Below are 14,810 nucleotides of genomic sequence, written 5' to 3'. Positions count from 1 at the left end.
ATCAACTTAAAGCTGCCTTGCTCCATGTGCAGACTCTTGCACCTTAATGCAAGTGTGTCTGTGCAATGTCTACCATAGTTTTTGTACTGGCAGGGTATAAAATATTATGCTTAGATATACTTTAAAGATATTCCCATTTTGTATTTGAGCTGGACTGTGCAACGCTTGTAAAATTTGAAAGGTTTGGAGGAAAAAAAACCTTTCTCCAACTTTACACCTGCCTCAAGGAGTAGTCGTTTTTTTGGCACAATGTCCACAAACTTAAGTAGATCGGGCTTTACATTAACATCCCTGGGTGATTGCATGGGAATGCCCACACACCACCTATGGAACACACCCTTGACACAAAGCACCTCAAAGCAGCGGATAGTGCTACTTTCCATTACTTTAGGGCTATGTTACAATGCAAATCAAGTTTTGTTCTGGAAATTAAACCCCAAATCAGCACTTAGCTCAGGTTTGTCCATTTTTGTGACACTGCCCTGGCACAAAAGGTTGATAAATCTGGCCGAACCGTCCTTCTGCTTACCCTACAAAAGATTGAAATTGACACTGTTTCCACAAGTTCTCATGGTGAATAATAACTTTTACATACTTTTTAGCATTATCACACTGTTAAGGCCATAAAGACACTACATTTGCTTCTGTAGTAAAATAATCTTCTTCACTTCTTTTATTCAGATGAAAATTGTAAAATCCATGTCATTCTCTATTGGGTATTGAGTCTGTTAGACTGGGCATCTTTGGCGTGGTTTCCCTTGACTTTTTGCCTCTACCTCCTGTATTTTTGATGCTGTGCTGGATATTGTTTTTGCTGGCTTAAATGCTTTGGGCCTTTTTCCACTGCTGATCATGGTCAAAGTACAAGTTCGTCCTGATAGGCATATCTGAATTACTGGTAAGTCCCTAGTAAAGTGCGCTGAGGATGTCAGGGCCTGTAAATCAAATGCTACTAGTGGGCCTGCAGCACTAATTGTGCCACCCAGATGAGTAGCCCTGAAAAGGAATCTCAGACCAGCCACTGCAGTATATGTGTGCCGTTTTAAACTACACCCACTTTCCAAGCTCAAACTTCCATTTTCGTACATGTAAGGCACCTCTATGGTAGGCCTAAGGTACCCCCATGGGCATGGTGCAGTGTATGTAAAAGGCAGGACATGTACTGGTGTGTGTGACATGTCCTGATAATGAAATACTGCCAATGTTGTGTTCAACCATTCTTTGTGCCTCTGCCTGTTTGTGGATTGACTGTCTGGTGTTGGAGTGACAGGGGCGGGGGATGTGCATTCAGTGTAGACAGCCACTGGGAGGGTTAAGGTGTGCCTTGCCCTTCCTGGATGACTCAGAGCTGAGCTGAATGGGGCTTGGCTGCATTTAGAGTAGTGGGATGAGATTTCCTTGTGCCTGAATAGGGCCTGTATCCCTTGCACAATGGTCTCCACCCCTGTGGTCATACTGCACCAGTGAGGATATAACTGATTTGGACTGGGCTCAGAGACCCTTGCACAAAGAAAACAAAGACAAAATGGGTTATAAGAAGTAGACCTTAAACCCCATACATTTAAATCACTTCTGGACTCAGGGACCTTTGCCAAAGAGAAGAGCTGAAGAGCTGTGAGGAGGAGTACTGCCCCTTTGCTGTGTGCTGTGTGGGGTTGGCCTGCAGTGGCTGTTTCTTCCAAGGAAAGGACAAAGACTGGAACTTTGCTATGAACTTGCTTGTAGAAGAATCTCCAAGGGCATGTGTGTGCTGCCCTCCTGTTCTGAAGTCTCAGGGGCACAAAGTCTTCACCCCCAGCTCCCCTGAACTCTGCTGTTGCTGAGAGTTCTGAGCTGCCAGGAGGTGCATGTTCTGTTCTGGACCTCTGGAGGCTGTTCCCGCTGTTGGGAGCTGGAAGAAACCTGAAGAACTGAAGAAATCGATGTCTCTCCCTTCTTGAGGTTGTCTTCCCAACGCAGTGAGAAGAATGTCCACACATCGCCGTGCCGCTGCAGAGATGACAGTCCCTACCTCTGCCAACCGGAGACCCCCATTTCTAACTGCCATTAGTTAAGGTGCATTCTTTGGACTCAACCTAATTCTGAATCTTGAATACCACAGTATAGAATACCCATTGATCCTCAAAAGTGCACTGGTTCCAAGATAACTTTCACAATGGCTATATAAATACTCTGGCCTTACTCCTTTCGATAGCTATCGTTCAGCCTTTGACTCTGAGGAATTTTCTGGTGTCTTGTATAAGGAATGATATTTTTGAATCCTGTTTTTCAACTGCCTTAGTCAGAAATATCACTCAAGCAGTGAGTCAGACATTTTTTTCAGATAGATTTCAATATGACTTGGCATCTCACTTGAAAGGTAATATACCTGCCTCTTTGCTAGAGCTTTCTCTAATTCTTGATTTGAAAGGGTGGAATATTTCCTGGTAAATCAATGCTGTGTTCTTGAGGAGAAAACACTAATCACACTTCTGCAAAAAGGTTGATAATGACACGGAGTCTTCTAATTCTGAGGGTGAATAACAATATCACACTGTTATGATAACAGCCATAACGGCTCTACATTTGATACTAGATCAAATAAACCTTGTTCTGTTTTTTTCTGGATTGACATCTTCAAATCGATTTCCTTTTTGCCTTAGAATGGAGACTTTTCTTGAGGAATATTCAAGCATTTTTTTTAACTTGAGGAAATTCTGAACTATAGATTCTATAGTACAGGCGAACCATTAACAATAATACGAACATTGCCAATTCAATCATCTATATTTACTACTGCCATAGGAAGTGGGCACGGTCCAGCTTCTGCTCCAACTTCTTAGACAAGGGACCCAACGCATGGAGAAGTGAAGGCAAATAAGCTTACCAGCTTGCCAGAAATCCTGCCGTACTAGTAGACAGATTAATTAAGTGGCAGTTATTGCAACATATCATTTGCAAACTAAGGGAATCTGAACAAGTATGTGAAGTTTCTCCCTCAAAAGAGCACTTTAAATAATAAAGATCTTTCAAACCTTCAAGGTGAGACAACAGGCTAAAACCAAATAGCAGGTACCATTCAAAAAACACGTGAATCACCTTTTTCTATCTCAGAGAAGCATGATAAACTCTGTGGGTCTAACATTTCCTCTTTGGGAGCAAATGGAATCCTTGACACACTTGGTGCATCATTCTGCAGTGCTTCCTATAACCTTTGTGTGGTGGTTCCAGATGCTCTATAGTCTAATGGTCTTCGGCACTCACATGATACCATTAGCTCACCTTGATTGAGAATTCAAAAATACTTTTGTTCAGAAGTTGGAGCTGGCTTCTTGATTCATAGTCTATACATATTACAAGTAAGGTTTTGGAGTCTCTTCATTTGTTGCTTCTATGGTGCAACTTTACAAAGGGGTTTCTGATTTCAGACTCATTCTCCTTTAGCCGCCTTGCCCACAGACTCGTACTGGGGTGGTTGGGTCATTTGTGTGGGGACCATCCAACACCGGACCTCTAAACTCTGTCTGGCTGACATATCCATATTACCCACATGGAACTGAAAAACATGTTATGAGGCTGAAGTAATTTCATCTTCCACTGCAGAGAAATGTTGCTATGTTCTCTACAGCAACACCACTGCCTTGTTATCAGAACAAGCAAGGGGTGATTCTTAGTCTCTTTCTCTACAATCTAGCAATTCAGATATGGGGCAGGTCTTTTTACAACAACATTCACTCTTCATTGTCCCATCTTAAAGGTAAGTGAAATGTGGATACAGATGTGCCCAGCAGACTTCAACATGCTCCTCTAGAATGGGAAATGAATCAGAATATTCTAATATTTATCTCCAAGATTGGAATCATTCACAGAGAGAACGTTTGCTGTGGAAAATAACACAGATAGTCTGAAGTTGCTTCTCATTCAGGACTAGGGAACACATGCTTAGGAGATGCTCTCTTCTTGTACTAAATGGGGGTGCCTTTGTTCAGTCTCTCCATTTGGTTTGCTCCAAAAACATCTAGATGATTCCCCAAGTCGTGCCACTCAAATCATGTTTTATTGCAATTCAGTATATCAAAGAACTTTAAAATGTCATTGTAGTCTCAATACATAATCTAGAACTAATAATTAGTCACTGCAAAGGATCAAATGATAAACCACATATAAAATTGACATTACAATTCTATCATTTTATACAGCAAAGCTATAAAAAAAATGTTCAATATGTGCTTAGCTGTATTATCTAGGCCATCAGGATAAGTAAGGGCATATTCGCTAATATTGTGCACCCTGTGGCATGAGTAAAGGCTTTAGCTACTTCTTCCACAGCTGTAGTATAAATCAGAGAAATATCTGCCTACAAAATGGCCACATAGTCCTAAGTCCTAGATCTTTGAAATCGACAGGAATGGAGGCCACATCATTCATCCATTCAATTATTGCACTTGAGGGCCTTGTTCCTGAAATTCTAATCAGCACTTATTTGGGCATGGGAAGATATTGTCTAGGAAACAGTAAAGGTGCAGAATGCAAGGATTTTGTCACTTGGCTCACAAAGGGTATTTGACTCAACTAAAGCCTGCTTTACTTGATGTTCTGACTTTTACTTTGTTTTCAGACCTCTGTAATGATCAAGATTAATAACCCATAGGGATTACGTTTGAAACTCTCAGAGTGTTTGAATAGGGTTTCTGAAATCCTTTCATTGATAGTTGATGTTGTGAAATTTAATTATGTTAGTCTCCTCTGTCCTCACCCTCCTTTTAAGAATCTTTCCCCTTAATGGGACTTTAATCTAGTTAGTTCTGCTCAATTTCTTGCATAAACATCTTAAGTAATGGCCTCCTGTGACATAAATATACTCATTTTGGAAGAATGCTTTTAGGGCAGAGATCATATCTTCCAGAAAACTAGTTGAGCTTCAGGCTTTATCATTTGAAGAGTCTTTTGTTGACTACAACTGCTAAGATTGTCCTTTAGGACATTTTCTTCTCTTATTCATTCATTTAAACTAACAAATTGTGCTCCCAGTTTTCAGTCAGATTCCATGTTTCTTTGGCTGCAGAAATTCTTCAAAGTCTCTATGTCACAAGAGCACTTGCGTTTTACATGAAAAAGAACAAAATCCTTCAGACTGTCTGAGCAACTTCTTTTGACTTATATTGGTCCTACTCCAGGTTTTAAATTGACTAATGCCACAATTGCCAGGTGGATAGCCATTTGTATTAATATTTGATATTTCTGAATTGTACATCAGATTTCAGTTTCAGAGAGACTTCATGCTTATTCCAGCAGATGAAAGACCTCATCAGTGGCCCTCCAAAAGCATGTCCCTATTACACAGGAGCAATTTGGGCTACTCCCTGTTTTTAGAACCATTACTCTGTAAATGTATCTTCTAGCAAATATGCTGTATTCAGCCAGCACGTTCTTCACCTTTATTTGCATAAAGTCTGTCTGGACAAATGCTGTCTGTCCCTCTACCCATTTTTAGGTTTTGCCTACTGACCGAACAATACACACAGCGCTGAACATACACATACAAGTAGAAATGCACCGTTAAAGAATGGGTCTTTTGCACAGCCCCTTTCAACCATGGCTCCTGTAGTAAAACGTGTTTAGACATTGTGTGACAGGGTTGTTGTCCATCACTGCTGGTATTAGCTCATGACATTTTTTGGACGTGAACTATATAAAATGTAGTCCACACATGCATTAGAACTATTGTCTTGCTTTTTACATTTTTTTGTAGGGATGTTGGATATCACCTCTCAACCCAGCCCTCCCTCTGGATGCTTGAATTCAACCTTCCTCCTAGCCTTTTTAATGAGTGCTTCCTCGCCCCACTCTGCGTTTTTTTCTTTACATTTATTTTTGGGGACCTGATAGGTGCTAAGTGCCACTGGGCTGCTCATTTCATCCTTAAATGCCTTGCTCTTTTTTTAGTTTGCTGCTTTAATTGCGAGACTTGTGGGAACAGTTAGTGGTGGAAAATTTGTGGTTCCCTGCAGATTATGGAACTTTACCTGACAGATATATGAATATAGGTTAGAAAAAAGTCTTCACATCCACACAAGGCACACCATCCTGAGCTCCCCAGAGTGTCCAGCTTTCAGAAATGTCAGGGTTTGGTAGGCTTCACTCGATGCTGGCTGAGCTAGTTCCCAAATTCCTCAGCTACTCAAATTGCAAAACAAAAAAGGAAGGTTTTGAGTGGAAAATTTGATCTGTCCATGTTGTGTTTGCCATTTTGAAATGGTAAAGTAAAAAAATGCCCAAATGGCAGCCAGCACTTTAGTAAGCGTGAATTGTGAAGCATGCAGACTTGTTCACACAGCATCCATTTCGGATTGAGAAATCTTACAGTGCACATGATGCATTGGAGATCTTTTTTTTGGTATTACTTTACCCTTTTAAGATGACTGATGGCCATGTCGGAAAAATAAAATTAAAAAAAAGTGCGTCAATGTGAACAAGCATTGGCAAAGTCCATAGGTCAGCACTCACCTCCTAAAGTTGAGTCCTATTGTCTTTGCCACTGCTTGTTAGCGGTGACGTTTTTACCAAAGGAGTGGTAGCAGGGCAACAACATGACAAATTGTCTTTGTGACGGTTATGGTATTTGCAATGGTTATTCTCTCTTCTTCATTTCAATCACCCAGCCACCCCCTCGAATAGTTTGTCATGCTCTTTTATCAATACATATTTAAGAACTGTCTGTGGCTCTCTATGACACATATATATTGGTGCAACTCACAAGCGAAGGGGCATTTGAGCATTAAGTGCTCCAAGGTTATTCAAACTGTCAGCATTCTTTTAGCAAAGCTTTTTTTTCCAATACCGCCTGTGGATGTAGACCATACCAAACCAGCTGTGAAGGAAAGGGAGCGCCGATAAAGACTACCAAAGTCCCCTTGAAGTAATTTTGACTTTTTTTCCCATTGTGATTGATTCATAATAAAAGCCACAAAATATGCTGTAACGACAAAGACCTGGGTGACCCCCACGCTATCCCACAGACCAGTTGTTTGAAGGTGAGCTGGGAGCAGGAAATGCCCATTAACAAGTAAGAAGACCGTGTGGACCAGTGTAAGGGATGTGAACAAATACCAAGGAAGAGAGGATAGCGATAGTGTAGGGTGAACATGCTGCTCTATTGTCCAAGAAAAAAATTAAAGGAATTGCAGATATCTGCCAGGTATTATTACACCGTCTAGTGGAGTCACCATGTAAAAGTGTTGAGTTTATGTAGCACTCTTGATGCCGGTAAATGGCTACAGCAGCAGTTATGACTCTTATGCAGCTTCTGCATGATAAAATAAATGTCACGTAAAATGTTATGAAACTGTTCATATAGGTACTAAATTATCCCCAGTAAACACATTTGTGAAAGTTGTTTTTCCTTGGCATATTCTGATATTATGATGGAGAAAACAGCTGGTTGTTAAATTAAAAAATATTTTTTTTTCTAGGGAATCAGCAGTCTCTTCAGTTCTTTAAAGGTGGTGCGACTTCTGCGACTGGGCCGTGTGGCTAGGAAGCTGGATCATTACCTAGAGTATGGCGCTGCTGTGCTGGTGCTTTTGGTCTGTGTGTTCGGCCTCGTGGCTCATTGGCTGGCCTGCATTTGGTACAGCATCGGGGACTATGAAGTCATAGATGAAGCAACTAATACAATCAAAACAGACAGCTGGCTCTACCAGCTGGGACTGAGCATCGGAACTCCATATCGGTACAATGCCAGTGGCTCAGGACATTGGGAAGGAGGGCCCAATAAGGACTCCTTGTACATATCTTCCCTATATTTTACCATGACAAGCCTTACTACCATAGGATTTGGAAACATCGCTCCGACCACCGATGGAGAGAAGATATTTTCTGTGGCGATGATGATGGTTGGCTGTAAGTAGAATGCTTGACCTTTATGTCATGGGATAAAAGTAAAAATGAGTCAAACAAAGTGAAATTGCACTGCTGATGTTTCAAAACAATATGGCAATTGCCTTATCATACACTTCCCATGCGTAATTTTTAAACATACAGTATAACACTTGTGTATCTAAACTGGAAACCTCATAGTGATGTTCATAAAAAGGTGCAGACATTGAATTGACAAGTTGGGTGACTTGAATAAAAGTGGTCAGTAGTACAGGAGATTGAACCACTCAGATCAATCAATCAATATATCAATCAATCAATCAGGTGTCTTGTAAGGCATGACTACTCACCCGAAAGGGTCTCAAGGCGCTGATCTTGAGACCGGTCTTGAGATCGGAGATACATTTTACTGAGTTAATTTGTTTTCTTTTTCCGTTCTTTTGCTCTTTACTGATAAGCACAACCTACCAAGAACGAAGTACAGATTCATATAATATAAAGTACACAGATAAACTAAACCATGAAATATTCTTTTTTCTTTGTTTTTGCCGTGCGGGTGACATGGGGTGTTGTCTGCAAAAGACACACAAACGATGGACGGAATGCAGAACAAATCAAACATTCACCCCCAGTCAAGCGATCTGGATCCATCGTTCTTTTGCTCACCATGCCACCCCAGTTTAGACCAAGCCATAAGCAAATCAGTATTGACCCTGCTACTCATGGGAACAGTCCAGTCCTAACTGCCAGGCCAGGTCCTCCCTGGACCAGAAACACACATCCTGGGACCAGCAGGTTTTGGGATAGCACCCCTTATCAGCCAGGCTAGCTTGAGTCCAGTGGCACAGTGAGCCCAGGACCCATGTCTGGGCATACCTGGTGCACTTAGGGCGAGAAAGCAAAAGGAATACAAATGATGGACGGAATGTGTAACAAATACAATATTCCTCCCCCCCCTCAGATACCTGGGTTAAAGCCATCTTTCTTTTGCTCACCATGCCACCCCCAGTTTAGAACCAGCCATGTTTTCTGAGCAATATTTTTAAATTACAGTGTAATGTTTTTTAGTTTTAGCTACAGGTAGCTTCACCTATCAGGAGACCTCTTCTCATCAGTTCTTTAAAGTACAATAAGAAGTAGAGGGAGAGAGATGTGCTGCAGGTCAGCCTGCTTCAGCCATTGGTTTTCATGTGTTTTTCATAGTTTAACATTGCTTCAATGGGATGTCAATCAATAAGATGTCTCAAGTGTGACTGGTAACCCCGGAAGTGGATCCCTGGCCACTGTTCAAGTAAATCAAGCAATATCTCACTGATGAGGCCTAACTAGGCCCAAACAAGCCCGGGGATGATTGTGGTCCTATCTGATGATGGCCTAGTCTGGTAGTTCTGGCTCGAATCATTATATTAGATGAAGACAAGACATATTTGCATACACGTGGTGTCTGTCAAAGGTTCTGAGGTTAATTTAAGCATTCCCTACATCATTTGTCAATAAACAAACACGGTAAAGTACTGAGCAGACAAAACAAATGTAAAAAAAACAAATATCTTCCCTTAAAAAATTGCAGTTGAATGAACAATATGATTACATTTTAGGATATACACAGCTACTAACATTGTCACTTATGGTGACGAATGCAACAGTAACTCATCCCCCAATTTACTGACCTCAGATATGTTATAAATTAAATCACAAATGTAATTGATGACATCACATCACCTCAACATTTACAGAATCAAAAACATTGCTATGGATATGCATTATTTATTTGGGTATGTGTTTTATTCACTAACGTCATTTGACCGTGTGAACATGATACACATGTTTGTTTCTATGGTGATTATGTCATCTTATGCCACTAAATGTCCCTTATGTCACATGTGATAGTGGTGTTCCTCTTTTGAAGTGTGATTTCATGCTTGTTTCAATAGTAGTGATATCTTTAGTGATATCCTTAAAAATTCACTATAGCTAATTTTAGAGCTCTAGGTATGTTTGCTTATAGTGGATGCAACTGATGTCTTCCTTACATCTTTCTAAATATAACTAAAGTGCAACGCCATTTTCATACAACAAATTAGAACACTGTGGAGCCATATCCTTTGCCTAGTTTTTAAGCATTGTTATTAAAAAAAAGTGGGTGACCCCTCCTGGAAGGGAAGTATCATAGTTCCATTGTTCAAGAAAGGAGACTGTAATCTTCCTCAAAACTATTGTCAGATTGCGCTTCTTGACGCGGAGGGTAAGTCTTTGCTAAATGCCTCTTGACCCAAGTTAGCGATTGGGCAGATGCATTGAAATTTCTCCACACCTTTTGACAAAGTAGATCATCCTTTGGAGTAACCTTCTAAACTTGGGTATGCCGGGCACCATTTTGGAGCAAGGTTGTGCCCTCCATACGGATATCTGGTGTAGAGTCACAATGGGAGGGAATACTGGTCTTTCACAAGCTATCACCATCACAAATGGATTAAAACTAGGATGCTTATTGTACCTCCTGCTGTTTTCTATATGCATCTCAGACCACCCTCAATATCTGGCCCAAAGTTAGGGCCTCGCCCCAGCTATTGGGGGGAAATCCATTGTGTGTCTACTTTATGCAGATGACATAATAATCTTGGATTTAAACCCTAGAGGATTAAATAGTCATCTGCAGGCGCTCCATAAATTTGCTGACGCTCACCACCTAAAGATCAACATATCAAAAAGAAAAATTATTTGCATGCATGTAAAAAAGAAGCTGAAGTATGGAAATTTTGTATGGTCTTTAGGCGGCCAAAAATTGGAACTTGTAATATCGTATACCTTCTTAAGAAAAATATTTTGTGGCAACCTAAGCGATAAAGCCCATATAGAAAATAATATCTCTAAAGCCACCTCTCAGGAAAAAAGCTTAGTTTCCCTTTATAGGTCAACTGGGAAAGGACATTTTGCACTTTTATTGGAAGTCTTTTGTGCAAAACTCCCTGCCTTCTTGCTGCATGGCATAGAATTGATCGATGTGAGGAAATGGGGCTTTTTAAATGCAATGGAAGGCTGAATTGTAAGACGTTTATCCTCAGTTAATTTGTCATGTTCCGCTGCTGCCCTCAGGTTAGAATTTGGATTGAGAAGTACCTGGGCACAGGGTATCACGGGGGTAGTGCATTGGGTCTTATGCTTGGCAAAGAGTGATTATGGCACACTAAGGTTTTTGCTTCAAAAAGAAATTGTAGAATGTCTAAACGAACAGTCATTAATTTTTAGAAATGTTATGAATGTGATTGATTTGCTGCAACTAGACCAGTCCTTGCTCTTTACTTTATCGCCATATCAATTAAGGACCATCCTGAGACAGTACACTTGGGATACAAGTTTCTCAAGGGATACGAAAGCTTGCATTTTAAAGATGGGTAATCATCCGGCAATTGACTCCTGCTTGATAAATAAAGTACAGGCCTATATTTCTTGGAACCTGCCTAACGGAGTGCACCATTTGTGGCTACTATTGAGGCAGGGTATGCTCCCTTTAACTCCTTTAGTGGCAAAATGGTATGGTTCATCACTGATCTGTAATTTGTGCAATAATGACATCGAAGATGTTAATCATGTATTATTTATCTGCCCAGCTTTGCTATTGTGTCAACGAAAATGGATGAGACCAATATGTGTACAGCTTTCTATTCTTTCGGCCTCAGCAGTAATAGAATCTCTTTATGATCCACCAAATGAAATGATCTGTCATAGAATGTTTTACTTTTTTATGTGCTTTTTAAACTTATGTTAAGGTACATTAGATATGTCGGGAGTAGCTGCTAACATGTGCTCCCTGTGGATGATTTTACTCTTTATCTTGTGATGGTATGTTAAAGGTATATATACTATCCCATGCTATTTTCCTCCTAAGGTTTTGCACTAATGACACAAAGGACACTTTAATCACTTTGCACTGTACGTTATATTGCTATGTTTTTAATTTGAAGACTCTTTTAACATTGGATTCCTCTTAGGAGTCCCTGATCTCTTGTTGGGGAGGAATATCTTTCTGTGTTAATATTATCAGCAAAATAGAATCTTTCTTATTGTGTTGGTGGTTTCTTAGTTTATGTGGACCTCCTCTGAGTTCCGTAATCATAAATAAAAATAAACTGGAAACATGTAAGTATTTAGCTATCATCTTATGTAATGACGAGTTACAGCACCCAGTATAGGCTTTGCAAAAAGTACCTCAGCCCAGTTCCTCTCACCCAGATAATGGAATCTTTTTTTTGAAGATTATGTGCATTACAGTGAAGGCTGCTAATTGTTGCTTTGTCACTGGATACTCTGGACACATTCAGATATTATGGCCTCTAAGACTGTTGGGTGTATGGCAGTGGGGTGCATCTGTTATCAGAGATTGTTCGGTGCATATAAAAGCAGTCTGGCATACTAGCAATATTTTAACAGTATATTTTGGTAAATAAGTATTAAAACCAGGCAACAAAGCAATCATTAAAAAAACATCAGTTTTCATGGCCTGAGTGATGACCAGTGGTGGCTCCTCTGCAATGGCGGAGGAGCGTCGCCCCTCTGCCTGACGCAGAGCCGGCAAACCAAAAATAGAACGATGCTCTAGCGTCTTTTTATTTTTCGTTTGCCAGCTTGTGCATGGGGGGTGGGGCATGGGCGGGTGGAGGAGGAGTGCTTGTTTACTCCCTAAGTACTCATGTGTGTTTGGCCGGCCATCTCAGACTGACCAAAACACATGCACATTTAGGTTTCTCCAGCACGGCTGTATTCAGAAGCCAGGCTGTAGAAACCCCCACAGACTCCCTGGTTTGAGCAGGGCATCTTTTCTGCCCACTCAGACCAATCCCCGCGCAGCTCTGCAGCACAAGGATTGGCTGGGAGTCTGTCTCAGGGAATGCTGGGACCCAGTAAGAGGCCAGCAGGAGACATGTGATGCAGGAGGTGGCCGGCCGCCTCAAGGTACGTTTTTAAAATTATTCTTAACCCATTTCATGTCCTCCCCTCCCCCACGCTCGCTCTCCCACCCCGCTTCCCCCATCCCACCACCCTTTGTTGGTGGCGGCCACCACTGGTGCTGACAGTGCCCAATGTGTGTATTTAAATACAAACATTAGGCATTGCTCAAGAAAGTGAGCACTGGGCTCCAGGGACTGTTGATGTCCAAGGGGAACTTTTCTTTTCCATGTCCTTTACGTATTCACAATCCATAGACACATTGCACATGCGCAAAGCAGAACTACACGTCTAAAAACAGGAGCCTGCTGGGGAGGCTGCATTTTTAGAAAAGTTGCCCCAAGCTCTATCAGAAGCCAGCATAGAACAAGGCTCAAGAATGCTCACTCACTTCCACCTACCTTCCATTTGCCACGCTGCAGCTCTATTCTGACATGTATTGGATTGTCAAGCAAGAAGGGAGCCCACGTGGAGTAGCAGCAAAACCATCTTGAAGAGACTGTGAAGCACAAACAGGCCAGACAACACAAAGCAATCAGAGAAACTCTTGAAGCCTGTCTATGACTGCAATTAACACCGGTAAACTCACCACTGGGAATAGAGTACCTTACCCCTGACAACCCATCCTGGCTATTAAAAGGCAATCTACCCAGGCAGGGGACAGAGTTTCCGTGCAGTGACACATATACCATTGTTCGGCAGGATCACAGTACAGCATAAATGAAATAACATTTCAGACTATTTGTTCCATGCCTATATGATGAGCACAGATTTTCGTTGCATTCTGGGACTTGCAGTCCATACTTCTGAAAATACTTATTTGAATGCTATTGATGAGTCAGCTAGTCCGGCTATTTCCAGTGCAGCGAATCCTGACTCCAAGCACAGTGACCCAAAATCAGTTTATTGAAAAGAGCTGCTCAAAATAGCCCCAATAAAGCAACGGTAAAAACTTAACCTAAGTGTCAAGAATAAATATATAGTAATTAAAGGGATAAAGGAAAAAGACAGAGAGATGACCATGTACATAGGCCGATATATTTAAATTTGTGTCTATATGGTCAGACTAAATGCCAGAGTGACTTCTGAAAGGCAAAGGGGTACCACATGCAAAAATTAGGAGAACAGAACAGATCATACTGAGAGGGTCAAATTACAAAAGGTCAACATGTAATGAAAATGGGTATTGTATTTTACCTCCTGATGTAAATTCTGTTTTTGATTTTCATTATAATTAAGCACGTGGGAGAATGAGCACTTGTGTTGTATGCACTTTAATAGTGTGAAGAGTCACTATGTACAGATTTGACATGTTTCCTTTGCAATTAGAGCACCAGCCTTTGACTTTTTGTTGTTTGACCTTCTCAGTATGACCTTTTTAGGTTAGTGTACATGGTCATCTGTCCCTCTTTTTCCTTTACTCCTTTAATCATGCTATTCCACTTGTGCGACTTGGACTAGTGCCCCGAACAGGCAAACCAGGGTCAATGAGAGTTGGTCGGTAAAATTCCATTGACCTTGGTTTGATGCTTGCCTGTTGCATACACTAGGCCCAGCCATGCAAAGGTATCATTTGTATCAGGATGAGTGGGATAATACTGGGTGGTAGGGATTTTGTGGATTCCTGCTGATTTTGTTAGGTCCATTTGATCTGAGACAAAATCCTAACTTTACGACTTTCAGTATTCACAAAAGGCATTTAATAATAGTAACGTTATGAGTCCTAACTTTACCACTACTAAATGCCTTCTGTGAATACCAAAAGTAGTAAATTTAGGATTTTATCTCAGTTTAATAGTAGTAAAGTTAGGCGTCCAACTTTACAACTACTAAATGCCTTCTGCAAATACCAAAAGTAGTAAGTTTAGGATTTTATCTCAGATTAGTTCTGTGAATCGGCCCTTTGATATTTTTGTTAGGGCAGGCAACACAAATATTTTCCTCTTTTTGGATTTTATTCTCTTTAGTTTGATATTGGATGACCTGGAATTTGGATTATGGGCTGC

At 40.9% G+C, this 14,810-nt stretch overlaps 1 protein-coding gene across 2 annotated transcripts in view; it reads left to right on the top strand.

The window, feature by feature from the left end:
* Positions 1-14,810, top strand: part of KCNH5 (potassium voltage-gated channel subfamily H member 5) — an 825,104-nt gene that overhangs the window by 409,934 nt on the left and 400,360 nt on the right. For both annotated transcript variants that reach the window (XM_085626196.1, XM_085626195.1), the window contains exon 8: positions 7,452-7,881. In XM_085626196.1, the coding sequence (XP_085482322.1) occupies positions 7,452-7,881 (430 nt within the window). The remainder of the gene's footprint in view (positions 1-7,451; positions 7,882-14,810) is intronic.

This window comes from Triturus cristatus, chromosome 9 (genome assembly GCF_964204655.1).
Source record: "Triturus cristatus chromosome 9, aTriCri1.1, whole genome shotgun sequence".
NCBI classification, from domain to species: domain Eukaryota; kingdom Metazoa; phylum Chordata; class Amphibia; order Caudata; family Salamandridae; genus Triturus; species Triturus cristatus.
The sequence above is the reverse complement of the archived record's forward strand: the minus strand, read 5'-3'. Positions and strand labels throughout refer to the sequence as shown.